The sequence below is a fragment of the Cupressus sempervirens genome, chromosome 3 (genome assembly GCF_028749045.1).
Source record: "Cupressus sempervirens isolate cs-2001-9-10 chromosome 3, ASM2874904v1, whole genome shotgun sequence".
NCBI lineage: Eukaryota > Viridiplantae > Streptophyta > Pinopsida > Cupressales > Cupressaceae > Cupressus > Cupressus sempervirens.
Window position 1 is genome coordinate 378712225 of NC_143120.1, and position 21478 is coordinate 378733702.

Consider the following 21478-nt stretch of genomic DNA (forward strand, 5'->3'; position numbering starts at 1 on the left):
TAGGCTTGCAGGAAATCAAGGTATTGCGTGCATAACAATTCATAATATGCAATAAAATATTGGAATTATAGAAGTCTTCTGTCTGCACCTTATCAATCAACCCATACTTGACAGCTTCTTCTGGGCTGAAATATTTTGGCCGCAAAATATCACGTTCAATCTGTTTTATAGAATGTCCTGTGTGATAAGCCCAAAGTTTAACCTACAATAAACAAAAATTACCAAATTATAAATCTAAATTTATGAATCAAATGGATGCATAACACTAACAGAATTGCAAAACAACCTTCTCTGACATCTTTACTGACATTTATTGAACACAAAAACATAGTTGCTACCATAAAAGCAGAAATCATCTGAAAGTAACAAAATAAATCTCAAGGGATCATATCGCCTGATTATTTGTCTTCATTGAATCACAATATATTATTTTGTTCCTGCTTCAGTCCAATTTAAGTCATTACTTTTTCCTTTATGGATTTAAGCATTGAACCAATCGGATTATTTCAACTCGGGCTCTCAGTAGTCAGCACCTTTGAATTGGGCACCTAATTATTCAAGCCCCAGCATAATGATTTTGATTATGTATGACTTAACTAATTTTAAATGCTGTTTTTAAATTCATTTACCCTAATCCTAAATCCTAAAATTTTAGAATTAGGTATTTTTTATTATTAAAACAAGAAAAACCATGACCAAAACCCTTAAACCTCAAATTAGGGTTAGGATTATTGACATTTGTTACTAGTACTAGTAGTATACTATTATGTTTATAGCCTCATGACTGTTGTTTTCTTAGGATCCGCTGCAAATGTAATAGCACTGCCATAATGTTTGGTATGTGCTTTCCAAATGGCAGCCATCTCTCTAATATAGGATGAAGTATGGATAGACATGTCCCGTGTCTATTCATTAGAATTTAATTAATATAATGACAAATAAATATCTCATATTTAATATATTAATATATATAAATATGCACTATAGTTTAATCCAACTAAAGCTACCAATCATTAACACTACCTCTTAGCTAGGGAGGATAAACAAGATTCACACTATGTGAATAACAGATTACCTCAACATAAAAAATGATTTCTACAATGTCTACTCATTTGACTTCTTGGTTTATTGAATGCCAACTCATTTGGCAAATGTCAACTCATTTGACTTTCTAGCTTCTTGAATATCAACTCATTTGACATTTGAAAGAAGTTATTATAAGATTGTCAACTCACAATTACTTTTGCAAATAGAAGTGATAATCATTTGGAAGTCATCACTTCCTCATTATGTACACGGGGGATAGGCACATATAGTTATGAACAATATTCATAAACCGGAGTCCTCTTAATTGTTTACAATTTATTGATCATTAGAGAATCCTTCTCAACATGATCTAGTCTCTCTGAGTCAATACGTCAAAGATCACTAAAGTTTGAAAAAAACATATCCTCTATATGCTCCCTCTCTTTCAAGGTTGCCTCTTAATGAAATGTCAAGCTCCCTCATTACCTCAATCTCCCTTTTCCTGCAAGAACATTCTCAGAGGAAAACATCAAGGCAAATGACTCTTATAGTAATAAAATCACTTTTAATAAATTTTCTCAATAATAATATTATTATATTTTAACTATAAGAACATTAGAAATTTGATTCTATACTTAATTCATGATGAATTAACCAATATTCGGTACAGTTATTAATATATTTATTATAATTTATTTCCATAAACATATTATATATCCATAGATATATTAGAATCAAATATGCTTATTTATAAATTCATCTCAATATACATATTGTTAATTATGAGACATAACATAACATCAAAGTTCTCATATATTACATTTAAATAGCAATAAATATAATGTAAATTCATAAGGGACCACAATGGTATTAGATTACCTTTAATGAGCCTCACATACCTTAATGTTTATCATAGTATCTTGCTGACGCAACATTAATTAAACTTTTGTTGGAGGTACTTGTACGTACGATGTCCAGCCCATCAATGTCCACTTATTGGTTCAATATTTCAAATTGAATGGGTCACGCATCCACATGACAATAACTAACTCTAGGAAAACTCTAGGAAGATTGGCCGCACTGAGTATAGTCTAACATATTGAATTGAGAAAAGATACTTGGCAGCATTAAGACGATGAATCATTGCTTTCTACAAAGCACATGTCTTTACTTGCTAGTCTTCAATGTCAACATGTTCTATTTGTCTCAGTGGGAATCAACAATAACTTCCAAGAGACTGGCATCAATTCCTTGAGCTAAATCAGAAGCAACTACTCTCTTGTTCCTCTGGCTGAGGCACTTCCTGCATGGTGTACACTGGTCTCCTTCATCACTCCTTTTCTTATTTATTTCTTGTTGACTTATCTTTTGATTTTTCTGCAATATATAAAGCATAAGTGGGCAAACATTCTTGGGTCAGTAACAGTCTCTAAATTAGCATTCTAAATTAGCATGCAATACTCCCTCATAAAAATCTAACATGTGATAAAGATTTAGATTGGGCAGCGAATATATCACACAAAAGAATCGATATGCATGACTATTTGTAAGTGTTCAATATTTCGAGTTTTAAAGCCAATGAGAACAATATAGAACGGAAGTCATTTAAAAGATATGCATTAGAACACGATAACTAAAATGAAGAAGTTTAAGAGTTATTTCTATTTACAGATCAAAGAGCTGATTGTTTTCTCGTGGTGTGTTATAGCATAAGGTATTCTTAAAAGAGAAAATATACAAATGCAATGAGCCCACTTTCTTGACATGCTGCATAGCCCATGGGTTCTGCCATATTCAATCAGATTATCTTAAGCCAAAGGACTGGATACCAATTATCTTGATATAAGCATTCCTGTGATGACTCCTTCAAAAGGATGATCTAACTTAGATTTTAAAATTCAGTCTTTACTTGCAGTAAATATACAGTCAACCTGCCTCTCATACCATGTTGTTTTCTTAGGATCGTTGCAAATGTAATAGCACTGCCATAATGTTTGATATGTGCTTTCCAAATGGCAGCAGTCTCTCTAATATAGGATGAAGTATGGATAGACATGTCCATTCACAAGACATGTCTATTCATAAGAATTTTTAATTAATATAATGACAAATAAATATCTCATGTGTGTGTGTGTGTGTGTTGGAAATATTCAAGACTAAGCTAAGTTACTGAGAGGGGAGGGGTGAATCAGTAACCTCTAGAATTTCAACAATTTCACTCTTAATCCAACAATCCAATTAGCATATAATCCATCACATATCATATGATCTAATTGCATGCATAAGAATATGAAAACATTCATAACACTGTGACACAAAGATTTGGTGGCCCAGAAACCTTCCAAATAGAAAGTAAAACTGGGGTGGAGATGATACCCACAAACTTTAGTACTGCAGTATAAAGTTAGCCTGTTAAAGCTTACATTGATCACTTCTGATAATCTACCCTGTTAGGAGCAATAAGGACTGCTAGGTCCACCTTGTGAAAGGATTTGCAAACATACAATTAAGTATGCACTCGGTAAAGAGATTTACAAAAGAGTACTCGGTCTACATTGTGAAAGGATTTGACCGATCCACCTGTTAGGATGAAATAGTAGATGATCTTTGATCAACTTGGTTTGTTGAATGAGATTCCTTTATGTATTAATCACTTTGTTGTGATAGATATGTCTTTGTTGCTCCTTATACTATTGTAGCCTTTTCAATTCGCTCTTTCTGCTCTTCTCTGATGATTACATTGATTTCATGCTCATACTCATGCTCTGGATATGATACAATACATTACATATATATCAATCCAATTATGTAAATTACAAAGTTGGCCACAACACAAGTTACCACAAATATTACAAAGTCGGCCCACATCGGTGAGGTTCTGATACTCAGCATCCACTGTCAATGCTCGGCATCGTCATGCACTTGGTAGACGTAGAAGCTTGGTCCATATTGATCATTTTCAAGTAGTCTTGAACTCAGTCTACACTGGTGACTCGGTAGATACTGTGAAACTCATCATATAAACTAAGTCTCTTGATTTACATTGTATGACTCGGTAAACACTGTCACTTCGAGCTCCGTATAAACTGTGTCACTTGGTTAACACTGAGTAGCTCAGTTAACACTCGACTCGCATCACATATACTACAAGCTCAGTGAACACTGCACAACTCCGCTTGCACTGGTAAACTCGGCATACACTAAGATGCATGGTTTACATTGCTGGTCTTCATTGTAACTATGACTGCTTGGTAACCACTGAGATTTGTCCAAAGGACTCGGTAGCAACTGTAGAACTCAGTGACAACTGAAATACTTGGCAAACATTGATAGTTGTATAACAAGCCCAGTAGCTATATACAATCTGAATAAGTGTGTGTCACTAATAACAAACTTGACTGATATGTCAACAATATATATATATATATATATATATATATATATGTATATATATATATATATATATTTGCACTATAGTTTATCCAACTAAAGCTACCAATCATTAACAATGACCACAATCTACAGCCTCCTCCATAGCACCAAGTCATTGGCTCCCTCCGCTTTTTGTTAAATTGTAGGTTTTGACTTTGTGCCAGGTAGATTGTAATTGATTTTCAGGTCCAAACTTTCAAGTCCAATGATGTAATTACTAATAATGTATTGTACAGTGTGCCATGTAATCAGCAATATGGAAATTCATGAGAAAAATCATAAACCGGAAGACAAGGTATAAATTCTCATTTCGAACTCCTCTCTCTACAATTAAATTTCCTTTGAATTTTAACAGCTTTTACTCTTCTAAATCATTTAGGTATTTCCTAGGGCCTTGGTGAATTGAAACAATCTTGATATTTTAGTTTGCCAATCTACTCCAGAGAAGTGACTTTTGCTACTTTGGTCACTACTAATAGCGAAGCCACTCACAGTTAATCCAAATCTAGAAAATATAAATAATATACTAATCTTTATTGTTAAGGGCTTTTTAATATTAAAAACAGAGCACTGTTTTGACAAGTACAGATCTGTTTAAGATATTTGTTTCATGATTGTGTATTACACCTTCAGATACCCTTCCTAATTTGCTTTGACATTAGCAATGTGATATTTATTGTAGGGATAAAGAGAGCTAGTCCACCGGATGTGCTAAAAGATCTAAGGAGAAATCCTTCCATCTTCATCAAAAGTGACACAATCTTTAACATAATTACCCCAAGAAAGCTTCAGAAGATCCCTTACCTTGTCCATTATTAAAATGCTATCAAGAGTCAAATAGCCTCCCCATGAATCTTTCCAAAAGAGAGCTTTCCTTCCATCATGAATATTCCAATACAAGTAATCTAAAACAAATGTCTTACAAGGTTGCATTAAGTTCCACATTTGTGATCCTTTAGGTGAATTTGAAGTAGACAAGATCTTCAGATCTTCATTGTCCAGATATTTTCTCTGAAGGCCCTCACCAATTCCCTATCCAATTACTTATACCATGCACCATACTAATGTAGCTCCAAGGGCCTTGTTTAATGAAAACAAATTTCTGATCTCACCTCCATCTTCCTTATCCTTACAAATTTTCACCCAATAGATCAAACCAATTGCATCCTTGTCCTCTAATACCTACCAAAAGAATCTCCTTAATTATTGTTTGAAACTTTGAAGCTTTTGTCAACACCAAGAAGTAAGGCCATGAATGAGAGAAGAATGATGATCATAGTGATTCTCCCAACCCAAGAAAGCCAATGCCCTTTCTCAGAAGGTGACTTTGGTGCCCATTTTCAACTTATGAGGATCTCAAATTTTTCTAGACCTTAGACCTTTAGCAAATGGGAGACCCAAGAAACTGCATGGCAATTATCCTTAGTTGAAGTTAAGAATCCTTAAAATCCCTTGCTCCTTGTGGAATGTATTGAAGAAGACTTCAGATTTGTTCATATCCACTTCTTTACCAAAAGCCCAAGAATATTGACTCAATGTGGCATTTAAATGAAAGGCTTCCAATCTTTTCAGTAAACCAAAAAACATGGTGTCATTGGCAAATTGTTGATGCGATACTGAGGAAATTTGACTAGTAATTTCAATGCCTTCAATTCGGCCAATGCTCATCTCCTTCTTGAAGGATTGGCCCAAAGCTTTCACCATGATGATCAACAAAAAGGGAGCAGTAGATCCCCTTGGCAAAGCCTTCAGGAAACCTCAAACAAACCTTCCAGGGAGCCAATTAGAAGGACCAAGAATTAAAGAATAGCTACGCAATTGAAGATCCTATTCAACCATTGCATATTGAAGCAAAAGTCTTCCATCACTTCTTAATAAAAAATGTCAATCAACTCTATCATGGGCTTTCTTAAAGTCCAACTTGATCACCATACACTCATTTCCAGATTGCTTAGTGGAGTGAGCTAATTCCTGAGCTATACTGACTTCATCAAGGATAGAACTGCCAACTTACCCAAGATAGTTTCAGACAACACCTTCTATTTACTTGATCCTACAGTTAAATCTAAACCTTCACGAACATCAGAAATGAAAATCATTATACAGAAGGATCTTCAAATTTTGATCACTAAGCATCTGAAGTTTACAAAATCAATCTACATGCAGAAATATCTAAATAATTTTTTGAAAGAAAACTTCATAATACAAACAATCTTATGGTTTTCCACATTCTATTGACATGACACATTTGTGAAAAGAAAACACAAAAACAATGTAAAAATCTCACCATAATCTCTTTGTTAACTGTTATTTCATCGCGAGCAATGTCAATATCAGTAGCTTGGCCTTGGGCTGCTGTTATTGGCTGCAAATCAGGTGGAATCAAAGATTAAGCTATCCATAATTTTGAATCAGTCAGCTTCTTAAATCAAATAGCAAATATAGTTAAAGACACACTTAGAAAATTCAGATGACATACGATAAAGAAAAACTAGACAAAATAAATTAATTTTTTTAAATTTAATATTTGTTGCCATGTTAGCAACAATTAAAGATTCAAAACTCAAAAATAATGGCATAGTGAATTGATGCATTTTATAAATTCCTCTGTAAGCTTCTATTAATTATTAAGCTATACATGGCCAGATATAATCATCCTTAAAGAACCTGTTTTATCATTATGCTAGCTGATGGCAAAGCAGCACGATGTCCTTTATCTCCAGCTGCCAAAAGCAATGCTGCATCCCCCCATGCATTCCCAATAGCAAGTGTATAAATTGGAAATGAGCATGATCTGCACTGACATATTGGAAAGTCTTAGTTATGCATATTGTAAACCTTCTCAAGCTCACACTTTCACAGACAAAATTTGCATACTGAGGGAAAAAAAAGAAAGAAAGAAAGGCACTGCAAGCCTTAAAATTTCTACTCAACTGTAACAAAAATGGCTAAAATAAGCCAATATGACAGAAAATATTAATTTAAATTGTACAGATGCTATCAATAAGTACAAAGAGAATATCCAGAAAAAAAAACAGATCAATGTTCAAAGTTTCAAACCATAGTCCTGAACCAAAAATGCATAAAGCCTAGAGTCTAGACAATTCTTATAATCACAAGGTTGTCTAATATAAATAACCATGTGAAATGAAGGTAACTTGTCAACAAAATAACTAATGAATCAATTAGCACAACTCTACAGGCTACTGCAAATCAAATTTGGCCTCAATTTATAGCAGGACCATATCACAAGAAATGACTAAGGTTTACTATTCAATGTGATGCAAGAGCATCTTGGGTGTAAGGGTGCATCACCCAAAAATATATTCATTTTCAGCCTTTTCTATTTTCATCAGGACTAGTAGAAGTGGGGTTACTATTTCTAGGAGCTAACTATTTCTAGTAAGTTTGTCATACGAGCTCAGAATGTTCTGATTTTCTACATGAAGGTTCATTTCAGAATTATAAGCCTACCATAAAAATCTCATTGCTCCAGCTTAAGTATTAGAGAAGTAATTATGGATTTTTGGTGAAAGTTTTTGGAGAAAAACCTTTGAACTCAATTTTGAAGGCCTTAGAGGCCCCAGATGAGGTCTGAAAACTCGACGGATGGGCACTTGCATAGATTTGAGCCCGTAGGACAGGATTTGGCATTTCCAAAAAGTGGTTATAATAGCTAATCGGAGCAATAGTTCGAGAGTTATAGCCTTCCGAAGTTGGGCTACCCGAAATTTCTAAAATAAATGTCAAAGATGTATTTGGCTGACTCTATATGTATTGTTAGGGTCTATCGGCCCTAGGTATTAAGTTTGAGTGTCTAGAACCTTCTCGAGCGGCATAAAATTGCCTATTTAAAAAAGGCCCAAACATTGTTTAGCTCAACTCTAGGTGATAGTTCACAACTTTATCTTGCATATTACTGTAATGAAGGCATCCATGTGGTTTAGCATATTCTAATTGTGAATTTTGTAATTCCGCATTTGTGGCAATAATAAGAAGCCCCTATTTTATTCTCGCAATTATTTTTGTTTCTTTGTTTCTATTGTGTGTTTATAGTATCAAGGGGAGCACCCTTCATAACAATGATTAGATAAGAAAATTATCTTCAATAAAAAGGCGAATATCAACAATCTTAGGAAAAAGATGGAACACTCGTAACCTCCCATATCATCTATGATTGATAATAACTTACAAGTATAATGAAAAATTGGTCATGCATTTCTTAACCCATACCTTAGACTAGTCAAGAATAGTTATAATCATACTTAGGCTCACCAAAACAACCCAACCAAAACTTCCTATAACTTGGTAAATCAAGAAACCTAAAATTATATTTTGAATAAATATGAGACCATTCTCTTTAGCGCCTTGGGTCTTTTATCCAATTAGATCATCACCTCTTTCTTCCCGAAGATTGTTCGTAGCACTAGAAGGCACCTTGACTCCCCTTTGCTGCCTCCTTTAAGTTAGGCACCTTCCAAGTAGGCAAGTGATTGGCTCTTGCATTTAAGTAATCAATATAAATATATATTATTATTATTTTATTTTTCTATTATGGATTTCTTTGTTTCTATGATTATTTCTCTGACAGTAAGGTCCTCTCTATATGTCAGAGCCCTAAGATATGAGATGCGTATTTGGTAATTTGTATATTTTACCATCTCTAGCTCTACTATTTCCCCCCGAATAATAAGGACTCTAAAGATTTATAGATACAGTAACAACATCTATTTGTGAGAGTTTGCAAGATAGTTGACCATTTGTCCGCTCTTGCAGCAATATAAACATAATGTTTATGTTTTTTCAAATTACTTTTTTTCCTCGCTCAATGGATTGATGACCATTCGCTACCAATGAGGAAGTGCTTTTCATCCTACGTAAAGGTGATTGGATTTGCATCAATTTAAACCATAAATTTTATTTTCCCCAGTACAAGGAAACTAATAGATCTGTACTTTTTCATAGAAGAAAACTATTGTTAAATTTCCTGGTCCGTTTCAGCTTCTGATCCAAACGAGTCACACATACACCCTAGTGCATACTCCCATTGAGGACATTCTCAAAGAGTAGGAGATTTTTTTTCTTATAATAATCAGCTGTCTTGCATTTCTAATAAGTTGTTGAATAGCCGACACTTTGAATTCTATTTAGCATTACCAATTTAGACTATATCTAAACCATTATTACTTCCATATTGGATTCATACATACATCTTTCCTATTTCAATTTAATAGTATGCCTTTTAGAGATAATGCCATTTATTATGACATTAAGTTTTTTTCTTATGTAGAATCGTACAAGTTATATGTTACTATTAGAAAAACGAATAGAGTATATAAAATATTATGGCCTATCTTTCAAACAAACTAAAAATTATTCTTCTATTGCAATCTGAGCAACAAATGATGAACGTCTTTTTCCTAAAATGCGCAAGCACCAAAAGAAGACCAATAAATATTGCTATTTTAAGTCACTCCTCAACCTCGAGTACCTACTTAGAACAATTTCTTTTTTATCTTTAAAAGAAAAAAGAAAAAAGATGATAAAAGTGACTCAATATATCAAAAACAGGATTCTTTAAAAGAGCTTTTTCGGTGAGAAGAATGGGGTGATAACAACAGGACCACTCCCGAACCTACCAATAGAACTAAAAATGAAGAAAAAAACCCAAGAAAAAAACCCAAGGGTTTGTCTTCTTCTCTTAGTAGATGAAGAAGATCTTGAAAATAAAAAAAGCTAAACAATCTTGGACAGCTTTTTTCACTTTATAATAAAAAATAGATTTTTAATTTTCAATGTCTTATTTCATAAATAGACAACTATATAATTAGTTACCGGATTCATGCCCTAGACACTGGATCTAAATCCGTGGCTAGATTCGTCCAGATTATTTTTGAATTAATTTTGAATTTTTATTTTTATTTTTTTCTTAATTTTCAATTATTTTCTTATAATCATTATGTATTTGATCCATAGATTCATACTATGAAATGATTTAGAATCATAGATTCATACTTTGAAGTGATTTAGTTTTAGAATTATGAATATTTCTCTAATTTTTTAGTATATATAATGCATATATATATACACAAATCCTCCACGAATCATAATTGGGAAAAAAAAATCACAAATCCACAGATCCGATTCACATGCCCAAATCGAATTCGTTTCACGAATCGGTAACTAAGTCTAAATATGTCAATATTCTTGAATTCCATAATAGAAATTTTGTTTTTTAACAAGAGCTTCGAATAGACCAAAAAAAAATGAAGGATTATTATAGCATACAGATTGTCTTGTAAAAAGAATTTGTATAATACCTATGCAGCTTTTTATTTCTTTGGAAGAAGAAGATGATATGTAGCTTTTTTGATGGATCAAATAAGTATGTAATGAGCTTGAATTTAACGAACATTCCAAAAGTTCCATATCTCGGGGATAGGAATGGAGAAGAAGAAGAAGACTACCAAAACAAAGAAGAATACCAAAACAAAGAAAACCCAAACCCAGAAGAAAAAAAACCTAGAAGAAGAAAACATCCAAGAAGAGGAAATGTGGGTGGAATTATATTACAGACTCTTTTTCAGAAGATACTTTCTTTTTCAAAAGATACCTTTTTAAAGGTAGAGCACTAGAAAAACAACATGCTGACCAAATAATGAAATGCATGATTTATTTAAATCAAGAAGATCAAACAAAAGACCTTAGAGATCCGAGTTGTAGAGGTCTAGTTCCACTCTTACCGATTTTAGACGCTACCAGGGACAGTAGCACCAACCTACTACCACATCTATGGGTTACCCCTCTGTTCTAAGGTTTTTCTCTATTTCATTGGCTACTTAGTTGTGTTTGGTGTGGTGAGGCTACTGTCCCGCCCCTTCCACCCCCTATGTTGTCAAGGTCTCTACTTGTATGTCCCTTCTCTCTTCTCTTGGTTGGCTCTTGGTTCTTGGTCACTGTTTGTTCCTGTTGAAACTATAGCCAAGAAATCAAAGATAATAACCAGTAAATAGAAAGAGAAAACTGAAACAAAAACACCAAAAATATCCTGGGAAAACCCTTCGAGAATGAAGGGGAAAACCCAACCACACAACAGAATATATCTTTATTGATAATAAAAAGTTCAAGTGTACAATGCCTATCGCTTGATGCGAATATATAACAATAGGAGAGACTCTTCATATTATAACCGAAGGTCTCTTGAGTTTCTCATAACTCCTATAATTAAATATGACTCTTCGAATATTCATGCCTCAATGCATGAGAATGACACGTCATTTACATTTAATATTACAAATTAAAACTTAAGTGTCTTTTTCAACTGAAAGTAACAATAACGATAATAACGTTCATATTTCCAGAGATAAAAATCTCTATCGCAGCTACCATCTTCAACACTCCCTCTTAGCCACAGAGAGATCTTTAGTTGAACAATCACACAAGACTGCAACCAAAATGTTAATGATGAAATGTTATCCATTATATCCCATTAGATTCATGGAAAAATATAACAATCAATCATATTCATGGAATCGCTCAACATGAAACCTTGTAACAATTAATCACATCCATGGAATCTCTCAACATGAAAACCTATAACAATTAATCACATTCATGGAATCACTCAACATGAAAACTAGTAACAATCAATCACATTCATGGAATCACTCAACATGAAAAGATTTGCAAGACTCATAGCTAAGCCTTTATTCACCGACTCTCTCAACGTGAACTGTCATGTAATCTCTCAACATGACATCCAACTCCCATCATGGAATCTCTCAACATGATGACATCATGGACTCTCTCAACATGATGTTCATGGATTCTCTCAACGTGATGACCTCATGGACTCTCTCAACATGATATTTACTGTCGCATATTAAAAGAGTTATCATAGCTGATCTTACAATCTCATTTATTCACACAAGAATAAAATAGACAATAATAAACTAAGACTTGATTCCATTTAAGTCTCAAACTTTATAAATACAGCAAGCATCACAAGCATCTATGAGAGTAAAAGGGATTCCATAAACACTCCCTCTTAACTATGAAGCCTCCCTCTAAGGCACAAGCTCCCTCTGAGCTTTATATCTTTAACAATATCTTCATCTCAATTAAAGCAACCTATTGCTTTTCTTGTTGCATCTTGCAACAATGAGAAATAATAGATCAATCACTATTTATAATCATTTATAAATACTGAATGGTAACCACTCTAATTTTTGATTATAATAGAATTTCAAAAATCATAAGAAACTTATCTCAGCAATTCATGCAATACTTATCTCTACAACCTATACTCATGCAGAGTTTATATCATCAAGATCAAATGCACTAATTATGAGGAAGTTATAGAAATCAAATCAATTCCATCACTTATGAATCAAAAACTTATCATACGCAAAGTCTTCATATTCACATGCAAGAAGAAATGGCGGATAAGCTCAATAATAAAACATGGCAAAAGAAATCATCACATATTATATAAGGGTATGAAGAAAATTTATTTCAGTGATAATATGAATCTCTGCCTCCAATTGATTCTTCTGAGTGATAATTTCTTTAAAAATTAGTGTTATCTCATGTAATTTTCTAAGCCGGGGCTTGACTCAAAAAAGAACAACTTGACATTCCTCGACAAGCTTCGTATTAGAGGGAAGAATGGTAACATTGAGAGGAGTGTGAGTAGTACACATGCATGAGGAGGGAAAGACACTTGCATTATGCAACCCCCCGCGCAATGGCCACCGCCATCTTTCCTGCTTCAAGAAAACCGATCAGCACTTTCATCAAAAACAACAATGGTGAGCAAGATTCTTCAAACCCTCGTTTGCAGATGTCTCGAATTTTCAGGAAAATTCCTCCATGGCGTTATCATTCGAGCGCCTCCATCCACGCTCCTGCGATTACTGTAGAAGATTCATCGAAAACCCTATCTGCTTCTCCTTTCCCACTTTACGATCAACAAGCGGAAGACGTGAAACAGAAGCTGAAAAAGCTGAAAAAATCTTGACCCGAGGTTTATCCAATACAACAATCCCATGCCCAAATTAGTCGACCACAAATCAATTCTGGTAACCCTACGACAAGTGTAACCGTTCTCGAGAATGGACTCAAAGTGCCCACAGAGTCTGATTTGGCCACGCAGACGGCGACGGTTGGTGTATGGATCAACGCTTGAGCAAAACCCAAAAAAGCTTTAATAGCACGATAAATAGATCAAACATGCACAATAGCTGCCACATTTAGTGATGCCACCAAACAACTGCCAGAAAAAACCCCAACTCAAAATACAAATTCCAAAGAATTCAAATAAATGCCTTGAAACCCTAGTGTCTCCAATAGCATCCACATGGAAGTTTAATCAAAAAAATATTGCTCGTCCCAAAAATTTAAAAATGATGGTTTGAAGCACAAATCTCCTTCGGATGAACAAATTCTTCCTAGTGGAAGCGACCAACAACGAATCACACTGAAAAAATAGGTGCCCTTTCGAGGCAATAAAAAATATATATTTTGCAACAAAGCTAAATTACTATTATCAAAACTCCAGCTTTGATACCATGTTGAAACTATAGCCCACAAATCGAAGTTAATAACCAGCAAATAGAAAGAGAAAACAGAAACAAAGAACACCAAAAATATCCTGGGAAAACCCTTTGAGAATGAAGGGAAAAACCCAGCCACACAACAGAATATATCTTTATTGATAATAAAAAGTTCAAGTGTACAATGTCTATCGCTTGATGCGAATATATAACAATAGGAGAGACTCTTCATATTATAACCGAAGGTCTCTTGAGTTTCTCATAACTCTTATAATTAAATATGACTCTTCGAATATTCATGCCTCAATGCATGAGAATGACACATGTCATTTACATTTAATATTACAGATTAAAACTTAAATGTCTTTTTCAGCTAAACGTAAGAATAACGGTAATAACATTCATATTTCCAGAGATAAAGATCTCTATCACAGCTACCATCTTCAATAGTTCCTGCTGTTGGGTGTAGTGCCTCTCCCATTTGACTTTTGTAAGTCGTCCTGATGGATGCAACCTTGATGATCTTTTGTTGTGATGGGATCATGATTGTGACCCTGAGTGGTCTACACCGTTGAGGTGTTTGGATTTATGTTTCTTTATCAGTTGCTTTGATTATGCTTTGATCTGATCGATGAGATTATGATGTGATTTTGGTTCACTGAAGTTTGTGCCAGTGGTTAACAGGATCGATGTGGTATCATAAGGTTGTTCCGTGATTACCCTGAGATGTGTGCAGAGATTGCACTATGTTCTTTTACCATGCTACACTGGACTAGGTTCCTGTAGCAGTGGTTAGTCATGTTTATGACTGTGTTTGCTTATGTGTTTTAAATGACTTTTTAATGCAGAGTAACCAATCATTATTAAATGCTTAAGTAATTAGAATGGATTGTTCTTGTTGGATTATTTGGTTATGTGTTGCGGACATTTACCTTGTTGTATTTTGATCTGAGAGATATCTGTTCTTATGTGATGTTTTACATTTGAGAGGACCCGAGGGTCAGATGCTACACTTTGATTTCAGTATCATGGATATTAGACTACTATGCTGTTCAGTTAATCATATTGCATGATGATGCCATTTTGAGATGACAGTGTGTTTTATGATGATATCTGGTTATCTGGTATTTGGACATACCTCTGATTTTGTTATGTGATGGATTTAATGCTATGATTATTTACTTCATTCCTGCATTGTTATGCGAACGTGAGTGATGTAAATAGATTGTTTTAATATAATTAAATAAATGGTTAAATTAGGTGATTTAACGCATTATTGCTTCAGCTATGTTATTATATGCAATTGCACTTGATCATGTTGTTTAGTGTGCAGGATTATATCCCTAGCAGTGGCACATGGAGTTAGTGATTCAGCCGTTCATATTTTACCAATGTCGTCCTTGTATGGTCGACGTATCCTTAATTAAATGTTTAAATTAAAACTTTCGGTGATTATTAAATCCGAACTCATTTGCATTATGTGATTAGACCAGTAAGCGTGTCTGTGCATTTAGAGGTTCGCATTGTCGCGAAAGTTGTTAAGGTGATTTTTGTGTTTTTTGGTTTTCGGGCTTTTAATTGATTTATTTTATATTTCTGGCAGCTTTGCCATAGATGAATTCCTATTTATAGGAATAGCCTGTTTTCGTTTGGGTCAATTCAGGGTTTAACTAGATTGGCTGGTTAAATGCCCTAATGGATTATTCACCCGAAAAGTGAATAAATATCCAAAAAGGAATTTAATTCCTCACTTCTCACTTTCAAGTTGGAAAGTTGGAGAGTAAAACCCAAAATCCTCTTCATGAGGATTTATTGTTTTGTTCGTTGTGGGAGCTACGGGCGTGGGATCGTCGCGAGGTTGGGCTCGTTGGATCCAGCTCGGGGAAACCTTGGATTGCCGCGAATTTCAGCTACTTCTGCGAGATATTTATTTTATGGTTTAGATTCCCGTTTTGCCCTTTTGGCTGTGAGGTAGGGCTTTCCTGTTTTATTGTTTCTGCTCCGTTTCTGCTTCTGTTTTTGGTAGCCGTTTGTTTGGAGGCTGAGAACTAGTGTTCCCCTCCGTTTCTGTATGCTAGTTCTACCCGGTTGGGCGGGTATGAACATTTCCTTGTTTTTGGGAAGAGGGTTTGGAATTTTATGCCGTTATGCTGGCCGTTTTTGCATACGGTGTCCGATTCCATTTATTTTTGGATTTTTGGAGTTTCTGAACCCAAAGGGCAAATGGGTTTTAATTTTGAAGTTTTCTAAATTTTTGGAGTTTTTACCTCGTTTTGCGTGCCGCCCTATTTTTTTCGGATTTCCTTGGCACAATGTGGATTGCGGTCCTTGATGATCCATTTGGATATCAGTTAGACCACTTTTGCACCTTTATGTTGCATTGGGATGCGTGTTGCATCCGTACTCCCGACGTTGTGTTCGGTTGAGTGATTTTATACTTGTTATGGTTTTTGTTGGACCTTTGCCTTGTTTCATGGACATTGGGATTCGTGTAGAATCCATACTCTCGGATTGAGGCCGATTGAGTGATTTCATGATGTATGATTTTATTGGCTTTGGGATTCGTGTAGAATCCGTCCTCTTGAGTTGCTTTCGGCTGGGTGTTTGTTTTGCATTGTGTTCTCATTCCTGTCCTTGTGTTATGATCTTCGTGATGGTGGTGCGCCACACATGAGTACGTACGCATACATTTGTTGGGTGACTTGCGAGGCCCGATCTTTTGTGGATTTGCCGAAAGTTATGATCATTGGGGTTGGGATGGGAGTATGCATGCCCACGGGCACTTGTCGTAGGATGAGCTTGGGTAGGGTAGGGTAGCATATGGAGGGGGCTTCTATCTCGCAGCCTGGTGACCTTATTCCCATAGGGTTGGCAAAGGAAGTTTGAAATAAGTGATAATTAAAGAAAATGTGTGACTGATAATAAAACTTAAGATAATAAAATGTGTGTGCGGGGCCCTCCGTTGAGGAGTTGAAACGCACGATCCGAGCTTGGGCTTGTCGATGCCAAGCGACTCTCCATGATGTCAGCCCCTACTTAGTAGCCTTTTGAGTGTCTAACCAGGACCTGTACTCCTTGCATTGTCTTAGGTTCTTGGTTGCAGCCATCATACTGTCTAGCGTGAGTGTTAGCCATGGATGTTGTGTTTTATGTGTGTTTGTGGTTGGATCATTATCTCCATCAGCACGGCGGGTGTGGACCTACGGGTGCCACGTGGTTGGGAGGCGTAGCTACCTTCACCACTACTAGGGATCGGTGTACAGAGACGATCTTTGTCCTAGTGCGACCGTTGTTGGATGTCTTCACTTGGTACTTCGGGTTCCAGAGTATGCTTTCTTGTGATTTATGCTTTCTTTGGGATGCTTGTATATCATGTTTAGATGATGTTATTTTATTTGGCGCATTCCCTTATTATGATGTTTAGCATATGATTAGATGATGTGATTTGCTTTATAGTATATCTTTTGCTTACTGTTGTTTAGCATGTGATAGGTGATGTTATCTACTGTAGAATTATCTTATGCGTTATCACTAGCATGTTAGATTTCCTTGTGCTTATATTGTTGCATGTTTTTAGTAGTGACGTCCCTATTACGACAGTACCAACGATTTGGTCGGTGGCTTGGGATGTTACGCGCGGGGGATGGCTAGGACCCACGATGGTCTTATGATGCTATTGACGGTTGGGAGGAACCGCATACTTAGTTTGGTTGTTTTGTTCCTGAGATGTATTTCTGTACATTGCGATGTTGCTTTTGTTCTCTGCGATGTTTATTTCAGTGTGTTCTTTGCTGCTGTAGTTTAGATGGATAGATGTTCTCCTTTTTGTGTTGTTCTTGCGCTCGAGTGTTCATTCCTCGAGCCTTCCTGGATCCAGTACTCCCCGGTGTGGAGGTTCTTTTGTCGGTTTTTCCCCATTTTTGAGTTCTGGAAGTGTTTTTACTTTCTATGGGCGACATTTGTTCAGCATTGTGCGACACTGATAAAGTATCGCACGCCCATAGAAAGAATGTCGTACGATACTATAAAGTGTCGCACGCATTACTGGAGGAGTGTCGTACGACACTGGAAGAGTGTCGCACGGCTTCATGAGAAATGTCGCGCAATACTTTTCCAGTATCGCATGCCTTCTTGAGAAGTGTCGCATGCGGTAAGGGAGAAGTGTCGCCCTCCCTTAGTAAAAAGTGTCGCACAGTTTTTGTGAAAAACCTGCGCGTGCCATCAGCGGGCACTTTTCTTCGTGATCCGATATTTTTGAGAGTGGTTTTGGATACCCTTTTGGGTGTTCTTCGACCCTATGCTGTTGCATTTTGAATTCTGTCGATTTCTCTTGAAATCGAGTTTTCGTGTTTCTGGTTTGGTCTCTTGGGGTTTAAAATATATCGTTTCTTATACTTAAGATATATTTTAATATATGCGACAAATCGTTTGAGATAGGTTTCAGACCTCTCGGAGATAAGTTATGGATTCTAGGAAATTTCAAGGCTTCAGAAATCCAAACTTAGCCAATTTTCAGGGCTTCAGGATTTCAGGATTAGCCAAATTTCGGGATTCTGCATTTTACCCTAGCTTGGTGTTTTGTTGATGAGTGGTCATTTCTTATGCCCTCATCTTGTTGTGGTGGTTGTTGGCTTTTGTTTGGGTGTGTCAGTTGGGTAGTGGCGTTCGGAGATTCGTTGGTTGCCGGGATTGTGTTGAAGTCTTCCGTTGCGATCGTTGTGATCCCTGTATGATGTTGTCATGTGCATTCATACTTGTAAAAAAAAATATATCTTGGCTTGATTTGAATCCTTGTTTCCAAGGATCTCCGGGCGGGGCATTACATTGGGCTTCCTTTGATTGTTTCCTCAATACCTTTGACCCGTTCATGGTCACTTTTTGAACATTAATAAATTTTATCTTTATCTATATCTTTATACATTCTATAACACACTACAATGTGTGAAATGGGGAATCAGCTAAAGAATAGTTCACCTTCATCTTCAATGACAATTAGAGATAACCAAAAACATTTTCTAGTAGATACAAATTGATTCAATTATGCATTCATCCACTGAAAAACTGGTTACAAATTTGTATTTACGATTCCACAAACTTGATGTCACGGTAGGATAAGAAACTGATTGACAGTAAGATTTTCTATTAGAAGACATTGTTTTCTGCTTGATAAAAGGGTTAATATAGTCTCACAGTTTAGTAATTGATGAAACTCTAAATTTTGGCAAAATTTAGAATCCCAAAAGTCATGCCAAAGGACCTTCATGTATGACTTGGTGAATCCTCATATTCACATGTTCATGAAATGGCAATGCTTTCTGCAATACATGCAGCGCAACAAGACAATTTGCGGAGTTTTGATAACTATATGTTGCAAGTTCTTGAGGATGATTGGGAGAAAGAAAAGAGAGAATTTTTGCTCACTCTGAATCGTCTTCCAACCAGTTCTAAAGCAAATGGCAGTAAGTTTTCTTCTGGTATTAGTCAAAGTGCCAGAAGTTTATCAGGTACAGCAACTCCACATCTCTCACAGGGTGCACAAATTATGGACACAGTGCCTACAACTGAGAAACCTTCTCTAGAAAAGAAGGCTTCAGCTCATGCAGATGTTGTGAGGAATCTTAATGCTCAAAAAGAACGTGGTTTTCCTTTCAAATTGACAACAGCTTTCAAAACAGCTTATGAGGAACTAGCCAGTGAGACATCTGGCTCAAAATCTGTTAGCATGCAGAAAATCTGGAACTTGCTTCACGCACCTTTGATCAGTTTGGTAAACAAACTTTTGCAAATGATGTTGCACTGCAGAGTGGGAACTTTTCATGTTGTCAAGAACAGTTCAATTCTCTACAGATAGAGACTCCTGATTCCGAAAAATTGAGTAGCAGTAGCATAAATGTTCTCTTAACATACATAGCTGACAGTTGCTGTGCAATAGCAACTACATATTTGAATATATAAGAGAACTATGAACAAATATACGGCAGCAAGGAGGTAGTCTGACAAATTTGCAGAAGACACATTTGAATCTCTGAGAACATCCGCATAACGCCTGTTGAAGTGTTTCTCAATGAAGCAACGCTGGAAGAGCCTTAATACATAAAAACGATCCAGCAGACCAAGTACTAGTGAGTTTGTTCATATTCAGCAATGCATGAATATCTGATAAAGACAAAAGTATTCATCAAATTAAACAAAGCACTGATAAATTAGAGACTATCGGATACAAATGGTCAACTGAAATCCAATCTGAAAATATGGAGGATCAAAAGGAACATGTTTAGAGATTTTACGGCAGAGGCAGAGAGATTCAAAGTGCACAGTCAACTGTGAACATTGTTATGGGAAAGGTGACACTCTCAATGATCACTTGATTCGATTAGCGATGACTATGGCTAACACATCATAACAAATATGTAGAAGTTTAATGAAGAATAGCAGATGTATTGAGAACAAATTCGAATTGAATACTTTTTGTGATAATAAGTATGAATGCAATCAGAAGTCTCAAAGAAGCAATGCGAAAATTTTCTGCGATATGTTGTGACAAGTCATCGGAGAATATGCCACATCATCAGCTTCATGAAAAGAGGGGACTATTAATATGGTCAAATTCATAACGGTGCTTGCAAAGCAATCTGAAGATACATATTTTATTAATCACTGCAACTATAGTTCCTGTGAAACGCGCAATATAGGAGCCCGTCATCTCATGGAATTTGAAATAGAGTTTGCCTGAACAAAGAGGAGTACGCAAGTGGAAGCGGATATATTTGGAATGAATCTGTGATGAAGACACGAAGTCACACAAGATAAAGATGTTTTCCAAGTCAGGATGAGACAGATGTATGCAATGGAGATAATAATATTTCACATCCCGCTCACAATGATAAGCAATCATAAAATAAAAAATAGTAATACAACAAGTTAATGTTTCCATGCAACAAGAAGAAAATATGAAAGGCTACGTGACGGTATAAAGCAAAGTTTATTCATCTCCAGTAGAAATAATTACAACCCGATTTTTCATTAAGTTTAAAGGTGTGATTATAATAAGAGGTGCCAGTTCAAGATGTTCGATTAAATTTTTAAAATAATAAAAAAATTATTAATTATAAATGTGTGTCTTTTTTTTTTAAGAGACACAACTTGCAGAAATAAAAGATATAAATAAGAGATTCACTTATTTGAAACAAAAGGGAACAGGAACACATTTTTGGAGAAGCATTATAAAAAGATATTCAGATCTTGTAAAGAAGAATAAGGAATAGAAGGCATGGCTTTTAATGTATACTGATATATTATATTGTAGTGATAAATAAAAGTTCTTTGTTTTATAAAAAGGGAAATAAATAAATTACAATTTGGATTTCTCCTTTGTGATCAATAAGGCAACCATTGGATTATTTCTGACAGTGTTCATGTGTTAGATTTGTCATAGTATTCTTTGCTTGATAATCAAGGATACATGT

General features: G+C 35.4%; 1 protein-coding gene across 4 annotated transcripts in view; it reads right to left on the bottom strand.

Annotated features, from left to right (window-relative positions):
• Positions 1-21478, bottom strand: part of CLPR4 (CLP protease R subunit 4) — a 170300-nt gene that overhangs the window by 931 nt on the left and 147891 nt on the right. For 3 of the 4 annotated variants that reach the window (XR_016362224.1, XR_016362223.1, XM_089819878.1), the window contains exons 4-6: positions 7126-7252; positions 6746-6823; positions 89-202 (exon numbers count right to left, since the gene is read on the bottom strand). Coding sequence is in view for 1 of the 4 variants with exons in the window: in XM_089819878.1 (XP_089676004.1) it covers positions 89-202; positions 6746-6823; positions 7126-7252 (319 nt within the window). In the remaining 3 variants the exon portion in view is untranslated. Of the gene's footprint in view, positions 1-88; positions 203-1241; positions 1529-1925; positions 2404-6745; positions 6824-7125; positions 7253-21478 lie in introns of those variants that run through there. The other variant, XR_016362225.1, reaches the window with a different exon arrangement.